The sequence below is a fragment of the Somniosus microcephalus genome, unplaced genomic scaffold (assembly GCF_052327205.1).
Source record: "Somniosus microcephalus isolate GS21.2 unplaced genomic scaffold, FLI_Smic_1.0 scaffold373, whole genome shotgun sequence".
Taxonomy (NCBI): Eukaryota; Metazoa; Chordata; class Chondrichthyes; order Squaliformes; family Somniosidae; genus Somniosus; species Somniosus microcephalus.
This window is the reverse complement of record NW_028225560.1, coordinates 221,383-244,297: the sequence shown is the minus strand read 5'-3', so window position 1 is coordinate 244,297 and position 22,915 is coordinate 221,383. Positions and strand designations below refer to the sequence as shown.

At 47.6% G+C, this 22,915-nt stretch overlaps 1 protein-coding gene across 1 annotated transcript; it reads left to right on the top strand.

The window, feature by feature from the left end:
• The first annotated feature begins 7,779 nt into the window (after positions 1-7,779).
• Positions 7,780-19,273, top strand: LOC147081791 (interferon-induced protein with tetratricopeptide repeats 5-like). Its single transcript, XM_085980673.1, has 2 exons — positions 7,780-8,078; positions 15,431-19,273. The coding sequence occupies exons 1-2, from the start codon at positions 7,966-7,968 to the stop codon at positions 16,881-16,883; spliced, it is 1,566 nt and encodes a 521-aa protein (XP_085836799.1). The 5' UTR covers positions 7,780-7,965; the 3' UTR covers positions 16,884-19,273.
• Positions 19,274-22,915: the final 3,642 nt, after the last annotated feature.

Below are 22,915 nucleotides of genomic sequence, written 5' to 3'. Positions count from 1 at the left end.
GGAAGAGGTGGAGAAGGAAGAGGAGGAGAAGGAAGAGGCGGAGGAGGAAGCGGGAGGGAGAAGGCAACCCAGACAGCCTCTTTCTGCCTGGGCTGTCCGTGATCGACTCATCTGACTGTGGTTCCAGTGAAAGCAATCCCAATTCCACATTCACCAATAGTTCCACACCTTACCTTCCCTCTGATGTGGACCATCACAGCATCCTCTTGGCCACAATGCTGAAACGAAAACCACCACAAAACAAATATTCCAATCTGACTTTATACATCATTCCTTCCAATATTAGGTAGAAAAGTCAACGAATCACCCTTGTGCATTGCCTTAGTGCCTATCTTACATGTGCCTTTGCCTGTCCTATTGCTCCTACGAAGTGCTACCCCAGTGGCTGCAGCATGGCTGGTGGAAGGCTGCAGAATTTCCATGGGGGGAGACTGCAGATAGCCTTGCAGGATGACCTTGAGCAGTTTGTGTCCTAGAATGCCTAGCTGTAGACTGTACCACCTCGGCACGGGCGGAAGCAGTCTGGTCTGAGGGGCTGACAAGCAACAGCAAGGGCACTGGCAGAGTGGCAGTGGTGGGAGAACAAACGCTGTCATCCTGACAGTAGGTTTGTGCTCCAGGGAGCCACTGTAATCCTAGTAATCTGTTGGATGACATATTGCTGAACTGCTGTGGCACCCTGTAACCCCCTTTCAACACTGGTAAACTCAGCTATGAAGGCAGCAGTCTGAGCTTGCATATCCGAAGTCTGAGCTTCCACTGCAGCACTCAGGCACTGGGTTGCTTCCGCCTGTGCTGCAATGGAAGCTGAGTCATCGGCCATCAGACCCTGCATCATGGTTGGGTCCACAAGTGCGCTAATGGAGTTAGTCATCACTTTCATGCTGGAAATCAGGGGCTCCAAGCTCTGTTCAAAGCCCTGTGCAAGGTTGGTGCCGGACTCCTCCATGCTCCTTGACATTGCACTCAGGCGTTCTGGCAGGCCTGCCAATGCACCAAGCATTTCCTAGTGCATACCCATCAGCCTTCTTCTGAATGCTGCCACATCGACGTCTTCCTCTGAGTTCTCTGCAGCAGAACCCACGTGTGACCTCGCCCTCCAGGAAGCTGGCAGCTGTGCTACCCTTTCCCCTGCCCTGGCTGAAGGCCATTTGTGTCTGGTGTCTCACCACGTGCAGATCATGCATCTGCTCTATCTTATAAAGTACACAGAGTATCAGTATCTGAGCTGGTGGCTGGGAGTGTGATATCGAGTAACGCTGTATCTTCATGATCACTGTCTTCCTGCTCCTCCACCAGTGTGTGACCAGGATGCAGTTCTTGGGTATCTGAAAGGAGAAAGGCACAGGGTAAAGTTGTGGTGAGGTGTGGGGGAGAAAGCAAGAGGTGCATGCTTACACCATCTGCAGCTTGTAAGTCAGAAGAGATTGTGGGATGAGGGGGAAGTGGGATGTGAGAAGGAGGATTATGTTTGAGGATATGGTCATCTTGGATCGCTTAAGCCCTGCTGTTGGCCACTTCCTCAGAGATTGCCCCTCCCAAGAATGTGCAGCACTTTCTCCTCCATGGGGGTCTAATTGTGAAGGCATGCCTGTGCCCCTTTGGGTAGCCCCTGCTGCCTCCAATTGTGAGCCACCTTGTCCTGCAAAAGAAAGGGAAGTGCATCAGTGAGTGTGGTCCCTTGGGCTTGAGTCCTGGCATTGACCGCCATGGCTATCTGCTCTGAGCGTGTCTCTGGAGGGCCTCCTTGCCCTCTGTGGATCCGGACACCTCTCCTCCTCCACCAAGGCCTCTAGTGCAGCATTAGAAAATCTTGGAGCCCGCTCTCACCCAAGTAGTGCCATTATTGAGTCTCTCTCAGGTCAGAATCAGTTGTAGAATGACTTCCAGCACCTGGTCCAGCCACAATGCACCTCCCCTTTAAGAGGTGCAATCTAGCTTTAAGCAGTGCAGACTACCTTTAACTGCTGCTAGCAAGGTGCAATTTAGGGCCCGCTGCTAATGCATGCAGCCAATCAATATGCGGTTAGCGCTGGCTGCACGCTCCAATCATGTTAATCAGCAGGCAGCATACAGTTGGCATGCTGCCTGCATCACATTGAATGTGTTAGATCCGTGATTCTGAGAGTATGATGTTTTTCAATAACCACACGGATGCTGTAACTTAACAATAAACAGGTATTTACTGGAGGAGGGTAGTCTCAAGACTGTGGGTACAGAGGCATGCGCAAGGCTTATATACAGGTGTGGTCACTGCCGGTACTACAGTATACAGGAGCTGTAAAAGTAGTTCTGTCTTAAAGGTACATACACTACAATTCCTCCCCTTTTAGATTAGTAGTACCCCTAATATTCAAATAACAATTAACACTTTAACATGTACATTAGACAACAATAGTCCATTTATAGATTCAGTCTTTGGGGCGGCTTCCTGACCCTTACAGGATAGCGCCTTTCCTGAGGTTCTCATTCTTGGTGCAGAGGCGATTCTGGCCCCTTTTCATCGGGTAGTTCATCGGTTTCCACTGCTACTGGTTCTGAGGTAGATGCTACCGATATGTCAGGTACATCCCCAGGTACTCAAGACATGGGGTTGACTCGTTCCTGTGACGCTAAGATCTGATCGACGTGGCGGCTCACAATGTTCTCCCCGACATCCACTGTGTACATTAATGGCCCCTGCCTTGTGCATATCGTTCCGGGTTGCCATTTCTCTGTTCGGTAGTCACGGGCCAAGACTGGTTGTCCTACATTGAAGCTCCTTGTCGGCTTCTCATTGATGTGCTGGAATTGTTTGTCATCAACATTTCTTCGCACATTTGCTCTGAGCAAGTCCAAACGAGATCTCAACCTTCGGTTAAAGAACATCATGGCCGGGGTCTGGTTGGTAACTGCATGTGTCGCGTTTCGGTAGGCTAATAAGAAATTGTCCACCTTATGCTATAGTGGAATTTCATCGTCGCACATGGCCTTTATCGCCTTCTTAAAGGTTTGTACGAACCTCTCAGCCAATCCATTTGTGGCTGGATGATATGGGACGGATGTGTAATGCCTTACCCCATTCCTTCTCATAAATTTCCGAAACTCTTCGGACACAAACTGTGGTCCATTATCAGAGCAAATCTGCTCTGGCAAACCGTTTCTGGCAAACATGGTCCGTAGGACTGCAATCGTTTTCTCTATAGTGGTTGAGGACATTTTTATCACCTCAGGCCACTTCGAATGAGCATCCGCTGCTATTAAGAACATTGAGTCCATGAATGGACCAGCGAAATCAATATGCACCTGTTGCCATGGAGAGGAGGGCCACTCCCATGAGTGTAGAGGGGCATGTGGTGGTGCATTTTGGACCTTCTGGCATCCTGAGCAGCTCTTAGTTAGGTCTTCGATTTGTTGATCGATTCCCGGCCACCACACATAAGCCCTAGCAAGGCTTTTCATTTTCACTCCCCCCAGATGAACTTCATGTAGCTCATTTAGCACTCTCTCCCTTAACATGGGTGGAATCACCACTCTGGATCCACACATCACTGTCCCCTGGCATACTGACAGCTGTTCTCTTCTGGATGAGAATGCTGGCAACAGTGAGTCGCCATGTGTTGGCCATCCCCTCACCGTCAAATCATATACCCGAGACAGTGTCGGATCATTGCGGGTCTCCTTCTCTATATCCGCGTTCGTTACTGGCAATCGTTCAATTATTGATGAATAAAATATCTCGATAGGGTCCACTGCTGGTGCTTCCTCCACAGTAGGCAGTGGCAGGCGCGATAGCTCATCAGCGTTCCCATGTTGTTTCGTGCCTTTATATTCTATTTCATATTGATTCGCCCCTAGAAACAGGGACCATCTTTGTAACCGTTGTGCAGTCATCACTGGAACGCCCTTCTTATGATTAAAGATGGAGACAAGTGGTTGGTGGTCAGTCAGCAAGGTGAACTTCTGCCCATGGAGATAGTAGTTGAATTTTTTTACTCCCCATACTAGGCTGAGGGCCTCCCTGTCAATCTGGGCATAGTTGCGCTCGGCTGAGGTTAGTGACCGAGACGCAAAGGCTACTGGCCTCTCCAACCCGTCTGGGAATTTGTGCGACAGCACAGCTCCAATACCATAGGTTGATGCATCACATGCCAAATGAATTGGTAGTGCTGGGTTGAAATGGCCAACACCTCTTTTGCTTTGATCAATTATTTACACTTCTGGAAAGCTCGTCTACGTTCATCATTCCACTTCCATGGTACCCCTGTTTGCAGTAGGGTGTTCAGTGGGTGTAATACCGTTGACAAATTTGGTAAGAACTTGTGGTAGTAGTTTACCAGCCCAAGGAACGACCTCAGTTGTGACACATTTTCCGGTGCTGGAGCCTTGACTACTGCCTCAATCTTTTCAGGGGACTTATGTAACCCCTTTTCATCGATGACGTGGCCACAATACGAGATCTGTTTCTGGAAAAACTCGCACTTGTGGTGATTAGCTCGTAGCCCATACTCCTTTAACCTGGTGAGCACCTTCTCCAAGTTGGCGAGGTGATCGCTGTCATTTTCGCCCGTGACCAGGATGTCGTCCAAATAACACTGGGTCCCTGGAATCCCTTGCAGGACTTGATCCATTGCCCTTTGCCAGATAGCCGGAGCCGAGGCTACCCCGAACACCAGCCGATTGTATTGATAGAGACCTTTATGAGTGTTAATCGTAAGGTATTGTTTCGACGCTTCTTCTACCTCCATTTGCAAGTACGCCTGGGCTAGATCAATTTTGGTGAAGCGTTTACCTCCAGATAGCGAGGCGAAAACATCCTCAATTCGTGGAAGCGGATATTGTACTGTGTGAAGGAGTGGGTTCACTGTCACCTTAAAATCCCCACAGATGCGGACCTTCTTTGGTTCCCCAGGCGTATTACTCAACGACCTCTTCATTACAGGAACGATGGGTGTAGCCCATTCCCTCCAGTCCACTTTGGACAGTACTCCTGAACGTTCCAACCCTTTCAGCTCTGCTTCGACAGCTGATCTGATCGCATAAGGCACTGGTCTGGCCTTAAGAAACTTTGGGCTTGCATTTTCCTCTATTTTAATCGTTGCTGTTATGCCTTTTAGTGTTCCGAGTCCCTCCTGGAACACTTCTTTTGCATCAGTTAGCATTTTTGACAGTCATCCAGGTGTGACGTCATCATCCTTTCTGGCCTCAACCTTCCGTGCGTGTATGGAATGCCAATCTAAATGTACCTTCCGGATCCATTCACGTCCTAGCAGTGGTGGTCCTCCATCTGGCAATACATATATATCCATTTTAGGTATTTCCTGGCCTTTATATATTACTTTCACCCTTATTTTTCCTTTGGGGTAGACTTTTTGCCCTGTATACGTCTTCAAGACAATCTCTGTAGCTTTCAAGGGTTTATGTGAAAATAGCCGTTTGTAGTCCCTTTGGTTTATGACTGTTAGGGCTGATCCTGTGTCCAATTCCATTTTCACTTGAACTCCGTCTATCTTGAGTGTAACACAGATAGTCTGGTGATCCTCCATTTCGGTTACCTTATGTAGTTTCAGACAACCCAGCTCCTTGCTTCCGGAGTCTGTGTCACTTTTCTGTTCGTCTGAACCACTGTCCATCACCTGGTGTACCTTTTTGTACTTCTCCTGTGGAGATTTCTTACTGTTGGTTTTCTTCCCAGACCTGCAGACTCTTGCTATGTGTCCTGCTTTTCCACACTGTCTGCACACTTGGTCCTTGAACCAACAATCCTTCTGGTCATGTGTTGTTCTGCCGCAGCTATAGCACTTCCCTGTTCCATAGGACATTTTATTGGTGCCATATTCTTGTGGCCTCCGTTGTATCTCTGCAGCGCCCCTTGCGGCTGCTTCGTGTGATACTGCCATACTGAAAGCCTTGTCCAGCATAAGATCCTTTTCTGATAGAAGCCGTTTCTGGGTTCCTTCACTTTGTAGCCCACACACAAACTTGTCCCTTAACGTATCTGCTAGTCCCGCTCCAAACTGGCAGTGTTTCGATAGCTTGCGCAGTTCCGTTAGGTACTCAGCATTGCTTTCGTCTTTGTGTTGGTTCCTTTTATGGAACTTAAATCATTCTGCTATCAGCAGCGGTGTGGGGTTTAAGTGGTCCTGTAGGACTTCTACTATGCTTTCAAAATTCTAGTTCACCGGCTTCTCTGGGGTTATTAGATTTCGCAGTAACCCATAAGTTTTTCACCCATGGAATTTAACAAAACCAGTGCTTTCCTAGCATTTGGCACTTCATTCGCCCTGCAGTACACCTCAATACGTTCCACATATGTCGCCCAATCTTCGACTTCATTGTCGAACATAGAGATACTGCCACTCTTCGGCATCCCTGGGTGTGATTTAACTATCAAAAATGGCGGCTCCTGCGCTTCCCCTTCTTCTCCGCTGGCACAAAATGGCATCTCCCGCGCTTTCCTTCCTTCCCGCACTCGCCCGTCTTCTCCGCTGCGGCTTCTAAAAATGGCGTCTCCCGCGCTCTTCCTTCTTCTCCACGGCTCAATGGTGTCTCCCGCACTCTCCCTTCTTCTCTCCGCGGACACTGTTCAGCCCTTGAGCCCTGGCTGTGCTCTGCGCGTTCTTTTTTTTTTTGTTCTCTCGACGCCGCTCGGTCCTGAACCCGGCTGTTGCTTTACCCTCTCTCCGGTTTGTTTATTTTTTTTTTTTTCTCGACGCCGCTCGGTTTTCAACCCCCGGCAGCACCCTGTGTGCTTCACCCTCTATCTTACCCCGTCGACGCTGCTCGGCTTTCTCTCCGCCGTCGGTCGTCTCCAGCCGCCGCTGTCCGGGAAGGGTCTGCGCTGGACCTGTCGTCAGTCTCTTGCTGATCGTCGTGGCTGGGGAACCAAGCCCGGCTCTCCACAGCCTCCCCTGCGACGTTCACTCTCTGCCGGACGACTGGGCGGTTGCTCGTGGTCGACGCCCGTGTTTCTGGCCTCGACTTTCTTCCACCGCCCTCCCGGAGCGAATCCTCGAAGGGAAATGCAGAGTTGCAGGTAGATTCGAATCGACACTCCTCGCCACTGTTAGATCCGTGATTCTGAGAGTATGATGTTTTTCAATAACCACACGGATGCTGTAACTTAACAATAAACAGGTATTTACTGGAGGAGGGTATTCTCAAGACTGGGGGTACAGAGGCATGCACAAGGCTTATATACAGGTGTGGTCACTGCCGGTACTACAGTATACAGGAGCTGTAAAAGTAGTTCTGTCTTAAAGGTACATACACTACAGAATGGGTACATGGTAATCCCCCACTGTCTCTGCCATCTGGCCCCAGACAGCCTACATCACCCTCTATGGGGCTTCCAGCCCTCAGTTTCCAACTATCTTCCTGTTCCGGCTACGACTTCACCAAGGATATATCCAAGAAGCTTGGAGCCCTTCCAGGCACTGACACCAATGTTCCCATTAAACTGTATGGTCGTGCAGCGGTCTGGAGGTCACATGCAGGCATCTCACCGGCTTTTAAATGGAAAGAAACGCGCATTAAAGAGGCCGCACACCTAAAATAAAAATTAGAGGGAACATTGACTGACATCCTCAACGCTGCCAATGCTTCAGCCATTCATCCAGCAAAGTAACTGGATGCAGCCTTACAAGGGTAAGAGAAATATGGAGCAAGTTATCCGGGAAATGCCATTGAAGCAAATAATATAAGAGGGTTCAACAGACAACTGGAGGTGACTGAGGGAGATGGTGAACAGGCAGAGTTGAGATCAACCTAATGCACTGGACCCTTTGGGCCAAGTGGTCTTTTTCCGTTGCTAAACTGGCCTCTGTTTATAATAGGCTCTGTGGAGTTCTGTGACAGCACACAATGTTACTGTGCTGGCAGCACTATTTCTTTGAAAAAACTTTGGTTCTCCGTTTCATTTCCTAGGTTTAGTTTCTATTTACATTCAGACAATGATTTATAGCACTAAATAACTGGACAGTATAAATGAGCAGGAAAAACAACACACCAAACACTCTTCTTGATCAACTCACCATTGGAAGTACAGTTGAAGCTGAAAAAGGAATTCAACACATTTTCCATCCGATCAGCATTATGAGGTAAAGATCATTGGAATTCCTCCTGTATTTAAATTTACATGTAGACTATTGATCAACGTGCTTGTTTTCACAAATAAAGTAGTACACAGTTGAAATGCATAGGCCTGAGATTATTTGTTCACAATGAGACATTCAGAGAAGGGTATACTGCTGCACCAAGACTGGTGATATTCAGAAAACATGAGGCAAAAGGCAGATCTGTTTATAAAATTATATCAGGTAATAGTTAGTATCCACTCCGGCTTTGTTGAAAGTACAAAGTTAAACTTGAATTTTATACTGTTGTGGAAAGGCGTATTCTGTAAGAGCCCTCAGGCTATCTGCAGAGTTTGAAGAAAGAAAGTTTTACTTTGTGTTCCATGGGAATCTAGAAGGAATCTACTAATGTAAAACAGTGATTTTCAGCACTTTCATATATCCAAACTAAAGCAATCTGAACTATAAAGCAAAGGGAGAGTACAGCGTGAACTGGAATGGGGGATGAACCTAGCATGAAATGCAGGAGGAGAGTGCCAGCTTAAAGTGATAAGGGAAGGAAAAGTGCTTACTTAAATTGAGAATGGGGGGTGCGGGGGAGAACAGTGCTCACATGACTGGGGGAAAAGGACAGGTGTACCAGTTTGAACTGAGCAGCAAAGTGAGGAAAGCCACCATGAACTGGGGCAGGGGTAAGAATAACAGCTTGGATTGAGGGGGAAGGGAGACGAGTGCCAACATGAACAAGAGGCAGGTCGAGTAGAGTGCAAAAATGAGCTGGGATAGCTGGGAGATGAAGTGTATCAACGTGAAGTGGAAGATGAACACAACGCCAGAGTTAGAGGAATGCAGAATTCTCGGTGGGTTTTACGGCTGAAGGAGGTTATGGAGATAGGGAGGGGTGAGGCCGTGAAGAGAATTGAACACCAGGATGAGAATTTTAAATTTGTGATATTGGTGGACCGGGCCCCAATGTAGGTCAGCGAACACAAGGATGGGTGAGCAGGACTTGGTGCAGCTAGCAGATTTTTAGATGAAATGAAGTTTATGAAGGGTAGAGGATGGGAAGCTGGCCAGGAAAGGATTGGAGTAGTCAAGACTGGTGGTGAAAAAAGCATGGATAAGGTTTCAGCAGCAGCTGGGCTGAGGCAGCGGTGAATCAGGCGGTGTTACAGAGGTGGATGTAGACGGTGTTTGCGATGGAGAGGATATATGCTCAGAAGCTCAGCACACAGCAAGTTCCCAAAAATAGCAACGAGATGAAAGACCACCCAATCTGTTTTTGGTGGTGTTGCTTGAGGGAAGAATGTTGGGAAGTACAACTCCCTGCCTTTCTTCAAATAGTGCGATAGAATCTTTAACATCCACCTGAACCACTGGAACAGGCAGATGCTGCCTTGGTTTAACACCTCACCTGGAGGTTGGCACGGTGGAAGGTTTTCAGCAGGATAAGAGTCAGTTCATGAAACATGGTCTTTCAGAATCCTGAGGATACCTTTGTGATGGGCCTTCTTTTCTGCTCTAAGGATAGGTTCTCCTTCTGCACATTGGAGTGGGGAATGATCTGGCTCACAGTCAGCAGGGTCCCTGTGGAGGACCAGGTTGGTGATCCTGTTCAGCAGAGAGTTACTTGGACTGCCAATATGAGAGGGAGAGCGTTTAAAATTAGCACTGGCCTTTTTAGTGAGGGGACTCCCATTTCAGAATGGAACACAAGAATGAGGTGGAGGTGTAATGGGTGAACCAAAAGTCAGACTGAGTACTTCAATCAATGATCCTGTTCATATCATTGGGGCTGGGGGTGGTTGAGGTGTTGCTGTGCATTGGCTGAGAAGATTAAATGGCCAGGAGCTGGTACATTGTAAGATTATCCCGGATTAATGGATTTTTTTAGAATACTTGTTTTAATATCTTATAATCATCAGTATTTTTAATCATCAGTAATGCATTCATAATCATGTGTAAGAATTAAATGTAGAATTTTGTAATCATCAATTGTATGCAATGATAACCTGAATTATATATGACCTGTAACCCTTTTACTTATAATTAAAAATCTGTGAGTGAGCTGTAACCAGACAGTCTGGGGTGAGAAAAAGGATTGCTCTGGTCAAATAGGAAGCTGTGGGTGAAAGTTGGATATTCGCCTACAGTATGGATATGACAGAGTACAACTAGTCTGGGAAACAAGGTCAGGTGTAGCTGCCACTGTGTGGAAAAGTTGTGATGTCTGCAGTTAATTAAAAACATAGACCTTTCACAGGAAAGATGCCATATCTCTACACTATGGAGACATTTGCTTTTGTATTACCATAACCACCACAGATATAAGTCTTGATGGTCAAAAACAGATGATGTAAGGGTGTCGTAAGAGCAGAACCTGCGTAGATAAAAGTGCTGCGGACGTGGCATCTTTATGATTGGAGATTGGGTTTTGGCTGTAAGCCAGTGATTGGTTCAGGAGGACTTCATAGGTTTTGAAACAGAGTAAGGGTATAGTAAGGGAATCTTAACAGCCACAATGGGTAGAAGATTTCAGAACGAGTAGAAGATTTCAGGAAGAATCAAGGAGACACCCAGGAGATGAAGAGAGATGAGAGACAAGAGACACAGGGTGCAGCTTACTCATGGTGCGGCCTCTACCTGCCCGGAGCAGCAGGGAGCAGCGAGGAGCAGCCCGGCTTAAAAACCGGCGGCAGTTGCGAGGCCCGACCACTCGGAGCAGCAGGGAGCAGCGAGGAGGAGCCCGGCTTAAAAACCGGCGGCAGTTGCGAGGCCCGACCACTCGGAGCAGCAGGGAGCAGCGAGGAGGAGCCCGGCTTAAAAACCAGCGGCAGTTGCGAGGCACACCAAATCAACAGCAGAGGAGACAGGTAAAAAGTAATCAGAGTGTGACGTCACCAGGGAGCAGGTAAGTGATTGGTTGGTGAGTATTTCTCTCTTTTCAATACAAGCTTGACTTCTGTGGTGTTAAATTTCTAGGGTCTCTGGTGTAGTGGGGACAGTTGGTAAATAAAGCGCCCTAGAGTATACCTGTAACTGGGGTATTGAATAAATTTTTTAATTAATTAAAGGAGTAAGTCATGGCAGGAGAGTTCAGACCCGTGTTCTGCTCCTCTTGCTCCATGTGGGAAATCAGGGATGCTGCCAGTGTCCCTGACGACCATGTGTGCGGGAAATGCATCCAGCTGCAGCTACTTGTAGACCGCATTGTGGCGCTCGAGCTGCGGGTGGATGAATTTTGGAGCATGCGCGATGCTGAGAGGGTCGTGGATAGCACGTTTAGCGAGTTGATCACGTCTCCGGGTAGGGCTGCACAGGGGGTGACCATCAGATGGAGCAACAGAGGCAGGCAGGAAGTGCAGGGAACCCCTGCGGACATCCCCCTTTCAAACAAGTATACCAAGTTGGATACTGTTGAGGGGGATGACTCACCAGGGGAAGGCAGCAGCAGCCAGCTTCCTGGCACCAGGGACGCTTCTGCTGCTCAGAAAGGGAGGAAAAAGAGTGGGAGAGCAATAGTGGTAGGGGATTCTATCGTAAGGGGAACAGATAGGCGTTTCTGTGGCCGCAAACGTGACTCCAGGATGGTTTGTTGCCTCCCTGGGGCCAGGGTCTGGGATGTCACTGAGCGGCTACAGGGCATTCTTAAGGGGGAGGGTGAGCAGGCAGAGGTCGTGGTCCACATTGGGACCAACGACATAGGAAGGAAGGGGGATGAGGTCCTGCATCAAGAATTTAGGGAGCTAGGTAACAGATTAAAGAGCAGGACCTCGAAGGTTGTAATCTCTGGGTTACTCCCAGTGCCACGTGCTAGTAAGTATAGGAATGGGAGGATAGAGCAGATGAATGCGTGGCTAAAGAGTTGGTGTAGGGGGGAGGGTTTTACTTTCCTGGATCACTGGGCCTGCTTCTGGGAAAGGTGGGACTTGTACAAGTCGGACGGGTTGCACCTGAACCAGAGCGGGACAAATATCCTTGCGGGGAGGTTTGCTAGCACTGTTGGGGGGGGTTTAAACTAACTTGGCAGGGGGATGGGATACAGAGGGGAGCTGAAATAGGGGGTGATGTGCTGCCAATTATAGAGAAAAAAACAAGTCAGCTTGGTAGACAGGGCAAATATATAAGGGCAAGGCTGGATGGCATCTATTTTAATGCAAGGAGTCTTGCAAATAAGGTGGATGAACTGAAGGTGTTGATAAACACATGGGAGTATGATATTGTTGCTATCACGGAGACATGGTTGAGGGAGGGGCAAGACTGGCAGCTCAATATTCCGGGGTACAGAATCTTCAGGCGAGACAGAGGGGGAGGTATAAGAGGAGGGGGCGTCGCAATATTAATTAAGGAGTCAATTACTGCAGTAAGGAAGGATGATATATTAGCAGGTTCCTCTAATGAGGCCATATGGGTGGAGCTTAAAAACAAAAAGGGGGCAAGCACTTTGCTGGGAGTGTACTATAGGCCTCCAAACAGTCAGGGGGAGATAGAGGAACAGATATGTAGGCAAATCTCAGAGAAATGTGCAAATAATAGGGTAATAATAATGGGGGATTTCAACTTCCCCAATATTAACTGGGATAGTCAAAGTGTGAAAGGCTCAGAGGGTGTAGAATTCTTAAAGTGCATCCAGGAGAGCTTTTTGAGCCAGCATGTAGAAAGTCCTACAAGAGAGGGGGCGGTACTGGACCTAATTCTAGGGAATGTGGCCGGCCAAGTGGAAAAAGTGCTAGTAGGTGAGCACTTTGGTGATAGTGACCATAATATGGTAAGATTTAAGGTGGTCATGGAAAAGGACAGGGATGGGCCGGAAATAAAGGTTCTAAATTGGGGGAAGGCCGATTTTAATAGGATAAGGCAGGATCTGGCCAAAATGGACTGGGATCAGCTACTTGTAGGAAAATCCGCATCGGAGCAATGGGAGGCTTTCAGAAGGGAGATTGAGATCATACAATGGCAACATGTTCCCGTAAAGGTCAAGAGTGGTTCCAAAAACCACAGGGAACCTTGGATGTCAGGGGATATACGAGAATGGATTAGGAAAAAAAGGAGGGCTTTTGGTAGATACAAAAGGCTAAAGACGGAGGAAGCCCTAGAGGAGTACAAAAAGTGCAGGGGGATACTTAAAAAAGAAATTAGGAGATCAAGGAGGGGCCATGTAATAACACTGGTGAGCAAAATAAAGGAAAATCCTAAGATGTTTTATAAGTATATTAAGGGTAAGAGGATAACCAGGGAAAAAATAGGGCCCATTAGGGACAAAAGTGGCAATCTGTGTGTGGAGCCGGAAGATGTAGGAGGGGTTCTAAATGAATTTTTTGCATCTGTCTTCACTATGGAGAAGGACGATGTAGACATAGAAATAGGGCGGGGGGACTGCGATATGCTCGAACATATTAACATCGAGAGGGAGGAGGTATTGGCGGTTTTAGCTGGCCAAAAAATGGATAAATCCCCAGGCCCGGATGAAATGTATCCCAGGCTGCTGTGTGAGGCAAAGGAAGAGATTGCGGGGGCTCTAACACATATATTCAGGACCTCTCTGGCCACAGGGGATGTGCCAGAGGACTGGAGAACCGCTAATGTAGTACCATTATTCAAGAAGGGTAGTAGGGAAAAACCGGGGAACTACAGGCCAGTGAGCCTAACATCAGTGGTAGGAAAATTATTGGAAAAAATTCTGAGGGACAAAATTTGTCTCCACTTGGAGAGGCAAGGATTAATCAGGGATAGTCAACATGGCTTTGTCAAGGGAAGATCATGTCTGACTAATTTGATTGAATTTTTTGAGGGGGTGACTAGGTGTGTGGATGAGGGTAACGCAGTGGATGTGGTATACATGGATTTCAGTAAGGCCTTCGATAAAGTCCCGCGCAGGAGACTGGTCAAGAAGGTAAGAGCCCATGGAATCCAGGGTGCCTTGGCACATTGGATACAAAACTGGTTTAGTGGCAGAAGGCAGAGGGTGATGGTCGAAGGTTGTTTTTGTGACTGGAAGCCTGTGGCCAGTGGGGTACCACAGGGATCGGTGCTGGGTCCCTTGCTGTTTGTGGTCTACATTAATGACTTGGATATGAATGTAAAAGGTATGATCAGTAAGTTCGCGGATGATACAAAAATTGGTAGGGTGGTGAATAGCGAGGAGGGTAGTCTCAGTCTGCAGGACGATATAGATGGGTTGGTCAGATGGGCGGAACAGTGGCAAATGGAATTTAACCCGGAAAAGTGCGAGGTGATGCACTTTGGGGGGACTAACAAGGCAAGGGAATACACAATGAATGGAAAGACCCTAGGCAAGACGGAGGGTCAGAGGGATCTGGGTGTGCAAGTACACAGATCCCTGAAGGTGGCGGAACAGGTGGATAAGGTGGTAAAAAAGGTATATGGGATACTTGCCTTCATTAGCCGAGGCATTGAATATAAGAGCAAGGAGGTTATGATGGAGCTGTATAAAACACTGGTTAGGCCACAGCTGGAATACTGTGTGCAGTTCTGGTCGCCACACTACAGGAAGGATGTGATCGCGTTAGAGAGGGTGCAGAGGAGGTTCACCAGGCTGTTACTAGGGCTGGAGCGCTTCAGCTATGAAGAGAGACTGGGCAGATTGGGTTTGTTTTCCTTGGAGCAAAGGAGGCTGAGGGGGGACATGATTGAGGTGTACAAAATTATGAGGGGCATAGATAGGATGGATGCTGAGGAGCTTTTTCCCTTAGTAGAGGGGTCAATAACTAGGGGGCATAGATTCAAGGTAAAGGGCGGGAGGTTTAGAGGGGATTTGAGAAAGAACTTTTTCACCCAGAGGGTGGTTGGAGTCTGGAACTCACTGCCTGAAAGGGTTGTGGAGGCAGGAACCCTCACAACATTTAAGAAGCATTTGGATGAGCACTTGAAATGCCATAGCATACAAGGCTACGGACCAAATGCTGGAATATGGGATTAGATTAGACAGGGCTTGATGGCCGGTGCAGACACGATGGGCCGAAGGGCCTCTATCCGTGCTGTATTACTCTATGACTCTATGACTCTATAACGGGGTAATATAAGTCTCAATTATTTTCTTTAAACTGCAGCTCGAATACTGTAATATATTAAGTTTAGCTTGTGCTGAATAAAGTTAAATCACTGTCCCCAATACGGGTCAACCTCGAACCATTTGGAACCAGGGTCTCTCTGGGATCTAATAAAGTACAGCAAAGATTTAGCAGCCACACCCTTTGCTTTTGCAGTGGTTTTTGCAGAGGTCATCATTGTGTGAACAGAGTTTTCATGGTCAATGGGTCCAGGAGTCAGGAGAAGGCCTTAGTTAAAGAATCCGGAGGGGAGGGCAAGTCTCAGCTAGTCTGAGATGAATTTTGATGAACTTTGTTCTCTTGCAGCAACGCACAGAAGGATTTGTTGAAAGTGAAGCTCGATCAGCTTCAATGTCACTTCACGTGGGGCCCACAGAAAGAAAACATTGACTTGGACAATATGAAGCAAAGATTGCAAGATTCAATAGAGGCAGGTGTGAAATATCAAGCCATGTCTTACAACCATCTCGCTTTTGTAAACTGTCTGCAAGGCAACTGTGAAGAGGCAATTCAAAACTTAAAGGAAGCTGAAAAGATTCTGAGGGAGAATCATGAACATGAATTTGAAAGAAGAAGCATCATCACCTATGGAAACTATGCCTGGGTATATTATCACATGGGACAAGTGACAGAGGCCCAGTCCTACCTCGACAAGCTGGAAATGATCTGTAAACAATTTACTAATGGCTCTCGGTATACAGCACTGATACCTGAAGTATACGGGGAGAAGGGTTGGTCACTGTTGAGTTCTGCTAGTCAATACTATGAAGAGGCAACGGAATGTTTTCAAAAGTCTCTGGAGGAAGATCCTGATAACACTGAATGGAATGTTGGTTATGCGACTGCTCTGTTTCGTCTGGAAGGGTTTTCTGGTACACCAGAGAGCCGTGAACCCAGTCAATCAGTGAAGCAGTTGCGACGTGTGCTGGAGCTTGATCCAGATGACTCTGTAGCCATGGTGCTGTTGGCTCTAAAACTACAGGAGTTCAATCAAAAGGAGGAAGCTCTCACATTAGTTGAACAAGCATTGCAGAAGTCCCCTGACCTTCCATATGTAACACGGTATGCAGCAACATTTTTGAGAAGAGGAGGAGATGTGGAAAAAGCTGTGGGGCTGTTGAAGAAAGCATTAGAAACTACCCCAAACTCTACCTTCTTACACCACCAAATAGGTGTGTGCTACAGAAACAGACTATTTCAACTGAACAACAATCCTGACAGCAAAGACCCTCGCAATCCTGCTTTTCAACAGAAAGCTGAGTTGATCAATAAATGCAAGGACCATTTTGAAAAGGCATTTGCGTCCCGCCCATTGACATCGATTAGGCCACAACTGGATTTTGCAGGAATCTGTTCATTAAATGAAGAATACCCCAAAGCAGAGGAGATCTACAGCAATCTACTGAAATTAGAAGATATTCGTCCTGATAATAAGCAGGCAATTTGTTTACTGGCTGGGTTATTTGAACTGAATCACAAAAGATCTGAATCAAAGGCCATCACCCATTTTCTGGAAGGACTGAAAGTCAAATATGACTCAATAGAACGGAAAAAGTGTCGCAAAAACTTGGAGATGATAGCAGAAAGACGACTTCGCAGGAATCCAAGAGATAGTGAGGCCTTTGGTGTTCTTGGGTTCATGCACCAGCTGGATGGGGAGAAGTGTAAAGCTATTGAGTGCTTTGAAAAGGCCTTGGAGTTTGATCGTGACAATGAAGAATATCTAAGGGCTCTTTGTGAATTGCGTCTTTCTGTCTAGGCAACGCTGACTTTCCCAGCTAAAAGTAAGCATTTGAAGGATGCGGTAATACTCTCTGATCTATGAGTAGGTTTGGTCGGGTACTCGCTTCACTTATTATATTCTGCTGGTACTTTCTTTCGAATGAACATTTTATTCGTGTGTATAATTTTCAAACAATAATCTTATTGTAATTATTCTAAATCCCTGTGCTTCATTCAAGAATATTAACACCACTGGTGCATTAACCAAATACAATTTGTTTCTGTATCCTTAGAAATTTTGCTATGTGTGGAAAGAAACAAAGTAAGGTGGGCTTTGGGGAATTAGAATTATTTGAGTCAATGGGACAGAGCCACAATAGTTGTTTATGAATTATAAGAACTTTTTTAAAACAATATTAAACATTACATGGGCCCAGTTTTAACTCCAGATGGGTTTTGGGTGGGTGAGTGGTGAGGGGATTGGGAAACTCACCCGTTGCTGCAGATATCGGGCCCGAGGGTATTTCAATCCTGAACCTCATTATCGTGCCTTCAGTCCACTTCCCGCCCGTACGGCGTTCAGGTAGGTGCGTTGAAGGAGGTTCTGGGAGGATCCCGGGGGATGGAAGTGGGGATGTGGGAAGTCCGGGGCAGGGGAGGCCTAAACTTTCATTTTGGGGCCGGGCGGGGCTTTCCCGCACAAAGGAAAGTAAAACACTTACCCGTTGACATCCTGGTTCTGTTCAGAGCTGCTTCGGTCTGTTGGAAAAGCTGCAGCGGCTTCCGCCGCTCAGGCCGGAGTTGACATCGCAGCCGAGGCCTGATGACATCACCAGATCCCGGTCCGCGTGTGTCAGTGAGAACCCCGCCCACTTTGGCAGAGCGGCTTAGCCCAGTTTCTGCCAAGTGGGTAGGTTTAAAATCACCCCCAGGAAGTTCTTATATAATCTAGTAAACTGGGTAGATAGACGGACACTGATCTCCAAATATATATGAACAATGGCCTAGAAATTCGGTGGCGCCCCATTTGGGGCGCCAGTCTCGCCAGGGCGCCGGAAGTACCGCCCCGGAAGGAGTCACGAACGCCTGCCGGAAATTCAGTTTCAGCACCCCAGACAGAAGCGCAGCGCTACTCGAGGCGCCCCGCATCCCTCTTGGGGCGCTGCAACTGAAAATCGCAGCGCAACGTGCCACAGCACCACACGCTGCGACACGGCGTGCTGTGGTACTGCAGGCCTTCCTCCCTTTCTTAAAGGGGAGGGGCCTGCTGCAGCAGAATCGGCAATTGCGAGTGCAGGCAAAAGAGCCCGGCACCGAGGAGAAGTGCCGGGCTCTTGGGAGACAGCCAGCACAATGTGGGGGTGGGGGGGGGGTGCTCAGGAGGCCGGGGACGGCGGTGCGGAGAGGTGCTGGCAGGCTGCCAGCGAAAAAAATGGCCGCCCCGCACCTCCGCGCCTCTACCGCCACAGGTAGGCCCCCCTGAACCGGTAGCAAATTGTGACCAGCGTTACAGCGGGGGGGTGCTACCAAATTTGGCGATCGGGGCGGTAGCGGGGCACTGCACACACAGATGACGTCACTGGTGGCGGCGGAGCGCTTCCGGCTAACGCCGCCATTAGCGTCCCCCTAGATTTCGCGGGAGGCGTGGCCAGTGGTGCTAAACCCACTAAGTGCCCTCTTTGGGTGCTAACTGGTGGCGCAGCCCACTGAATTTCTAGGCCAATGTGTTTTATTATGATCATCATCTGTTTAGGGTCTTTTAACAGCAATGAATGCTAAGCATTTTAGCTGGAGGTGCCATAAGCTTCAGTACATTCTGAGCATGTGATTTATACTCTTTTTATGGTAGTGACAGTGTAAAAAATGTCCAATCCAGCCCATAGATTGAGTAATAAAACCACTCTGCTGACCTATCTTTCACTTGCAGCCTATTCACAAAAAGTCCCCCATTGGATGAAAGGCTTTCCATCTGTGACAGCTGAGAAAGGGCCAACGACCACTGCAGGTTCTTCAAATAGATCATCAGCTTGATTCTGTTGTTCTGAAGCTTTGCTGACAGATGATTGGACTCCCATCCAGAGCGTTCATTCGGATCTCAGCCTCTGTCACTGGGAGTCTCCCTGCCCTGTAACTTGTCAACTGCACCAGCTCTTCATCAAACCTTCTGAGTCCCTCGTTGGACAACACAGAGCAGCTTGGACAATACCCGGGAAAGTCCATTTTCCAGAGACTGTCACCATCTCAGTGAAGGGAAACGCAGTAGAGGGAGGAAGGCTAAAGGATATAAAAATAGGTTAAAATGGGTTCAATAGAATAAAACACAATGGCTGCAGACACTGATTTTCCAAACAGAGATTTCAATTGTAATTATAATGTCAGGAATTGAATATTAAATTAACCAATAAAATGAAACTGGCGAAGATTTAATTTGTGTTGTTGATCTGTGTGAATGCGGACAGTTAGTGTGGTGCAGAACATGATGGGAGAAAACCTGCAAGATATTTTCTGGCAGTCGGTCATGTTTATGGCCACTTGCCACCATTTGGTGAACAGCAATTCATATATTTCATCTTGGTCAACACAAAGCAGCGTGGGCGAAAGCTGAGAAGAAGACCATTTCATGGAGACTGTCGTCATCTCGGCTAAAGGAAGGCACAGTAGAGGGAGGAAAGCTAAGAGGATAAAAGATGTTCAAAATAATTAAAACTTTATCATTACAGACACAGATTTTGCCAACAGAAGTCATACACGCCAATGAGACTTGTCTCCTGGAACCCAGACTGGAATGATCCTCTGCCAATGAGGATTGATTCCAATCCATCATTTATCTATTCAGCAATTTTTTGAAGAAAAAGTAAAATTCATTGAAACTGTTACGTCCGTGTATAATGAGACACAGACTGCGGAGAACGGTACAATAGATGTTTACTCAACGTGGCTCAGACTGCAACTGATCTGTACAGATTACTACTCAGCGTTATATACAGGTGTGGTCACTGCCGGTACTGCAGTATACATGAGCTGTAAAAAGTAGTTCCCCCCTTAAAGGTACATACATTACAGAAACTTTTTTATTCCTCCTAGTAATAGAATTTTTGCTGCTGATGAGAAAAAGAAGTTTTAAAATGTAAAAATGTAATCAATTCCCAAAGGGAACTAGAGAGTAATTTGCAATAAAATTGAACAAAGGCTCCTTCCTCTTTCTTCCAAATATCGAAAGAAAATACAATGCCCGAGCTCATAGAATCCAAAATACTTGAAAATGCACCAAATTAGTTGTTAAAAAACATTTTGGAGTTTTCGTCTTTCTTGGGGGCTGTGTCAGGTTCTTTGAAAGTTTTGGTCAGTTTTTACTAGTTCTCTAAGTTTGGAAAGTAGGGGAAATGCATATGGTTGGCTGTTGAAGGAAGACAGGATTGGACATTGGTGTGGTGTCCCACATAGTCAAATACCCTGCTACAGTCGATGCTCTCCACATCAATAATGGACACCTGGGTGAGGCACTGGAGAGCGACCAGTGCCCATGGCACTGCACCCACTAGGGAGTCAACACCTTTAAGGAGAGGAGGGAAGGGGAAGAAATCGCAGAGAAAAGGGGTAAGAAACAAAAACCTTGTATTTTCTGGCACTGGACAGGCATCGTACCCACCTCTAACCCAGAGGTGACTGCTGGAATGTTCTGGAAAACTAACACATTCACACAAAAGTGCAGAGCAACAGTTGGAGTGAGAGCCACAATGTAATACGATTGTTGACTTCCTCAGTGCATTACCACTGGATCCTTCCTTCCTCCCTTCCTTCCTTCCCTTGGTGTGGAAGAAGTGCTTCCTGATTTCTCCCCTAATATGTGTAGCTAATTATAAGATCTGCTGCCTTGTTCAGGACTCCCCCCCACCAGAGGAAATAGTTTCTCTGCATCGACCCGATCGAATCTCATTATCATTTTAAACACCTCAATTAGCGGTGAGGCCATTGAGGGATTGAAAGCAAGGATGAGAATTTTAAAAGTGCGGCATCGCCAGACCTGGAGCCAATGCAAGTCAGCGAACACAGGGGTGATGGGTGAACGGGACTTGGTGCGAGTTAGGATACGGGCACAGAGTTTTGGATGAACTGAAGTTTACAGAGGGTGTAAGGTGGGAGGCCAGCCAGGACAGCATTGGCATAGTCGAGTCCAGAGGGAATTAAGATGTGGATGAATGTTTCAGCAGCAGGTGAGCTGAGGCAGAGTTGGAGACAGGCGATGATATGATATTACAAACACCAAGCAATGCTGGTTCCTGTCCAGAGGGGATGCCCATTTTAAATTTCTCTCATTGAATTCAATTGAAATAAAAATCGGGAGAGATGCTTAACGAGCCGTTGACTCACTACTACCCGGTTTACACAATCGCTCAAAGTCAAGATCACTCCCACCGGTTTCTGGCGGGAGTCGGAGCTGAACCATTGAAATAAGGTCTGGGAGTTAAAATGGCCCAGGCCTCACACTGAGGAGTCTGTGGGGATTTCCCTCTCACCTCACATCCCAGGACCCGAGTTAAAATCGGGGCAATCGAATCCTGTTATCATGTGGAAATGAATATTCTGTAAGTGCCCTGAGCCTCTTTTCAGACTTTGAAGGGTCTATTCTGTGACCCATGGTAATCTAGCAGGAACTTACTAATGTCAACTAGTCAGTTTTAGCACGTGGTGATGAACAGACTAAAGCAATCACTACTGCAATTCCCATGGCAACGGGAAATAAACCAAACTATAAAATCCTGCCTAAGGTCCCATGGAATTTGACTGCACTTACTGTCGATTCACAAATACAACCAACCTCCAGATGGAAAGATATCAAATGTTGTTAGTTTGACTTTCCAGGTCCAGTTTCTGAGTTGTCAACTCTGGTTGGAGGCATTGCTGGAGGATTGATCATGTGACATTCTGACCACATGCCACCTGACCATGTGATCCCTGACCATATGGCATCTGAGCACATGATAGCTGATCATGTGATGCCAGATCATGGTATCTGAGCACATGACACCTGATCATGTGACACATGGTCACATGACTTCTACAAATGCTATTGTGTTTACCTTATAAAGGTCGGGTCCCCTGTAGTGAGTATTTTTGCTCGTGGTTTCACGTCAGCAGCTGTTGTGCGACAAGTTTCAAGAACCAGGAGGCAGCCCATGAGCAGACGAAGAGGAGAAACCGAGGGCGGGGAAGAGGGGGAAAGGGAGGGCGGGGAAGAGAGAAAACTGAAGGTGGGGAAGAGGGGAAACTGAAGGTGGGGAAGAGGGGGAAAGGGAGGGCGGGGAAGATGGGAAACTGAAGGCGGGGGAAAGGGTGGGCAGGGAAGAGGTAGAAAGGGAGGGCAGGGAAGAGAGGGAATCTGAGGGCAGGGAAGAGGGGCAAAGGGAGGGCGGGGAAGAGGGAAAAAGGGAGGGTGGGAAAGGGAGGGCGGGGAAGAGGGAGGGTGGGGAAGAGGGGAATCCGAGGGTGGGGAAAGGGAGGGTGGGTAAGAGGGGGAATCCGAGGGTGGGGAAAGGGAGGGTGGGGAAGAGGGGGAAGGGAGGGTGGGGGAAAGAGAGGGCAGGGAAGAGGGGGAAAGGGAGGGTGGGGGAAAGGGAGGGCAGGGAAGTGGGGGAATCTGAGGGCGGGGAAGTGTGAAAACTGACGGTGGGGAAAAGGAGAAACTGAAGATGGGGTACAGAGGAAACTGAGGGTGGGGGAGCAATTCACAGGGGAAACCAGAGGTCAAAAGAATTTTTTTCCAACAGTCACTAATGGTAACTCACTGAAATTGTAGTGATGACTAACAGTAATAGTGGTAGCACCCAGATTCCCCTCATAACCAACAGTAATATAATAACTGTCTCCAGCTGCAGCTACTCGAAATCTGCGTTTCGGAGTTGGAGCTGCAGCTGGAGTCACGGTGGAGCATCCACGAAGCTGAGATCTTCGTGGATAGCACGTTTAACAAGGTGGTCACACCGCAGGTAAAGAGTGCACAGGCAGACAGGGAATGTGTGACCGCCAGACAGAGTAAAAGAACTCAGAAGGTAGTGCAGAAGTCCCCTG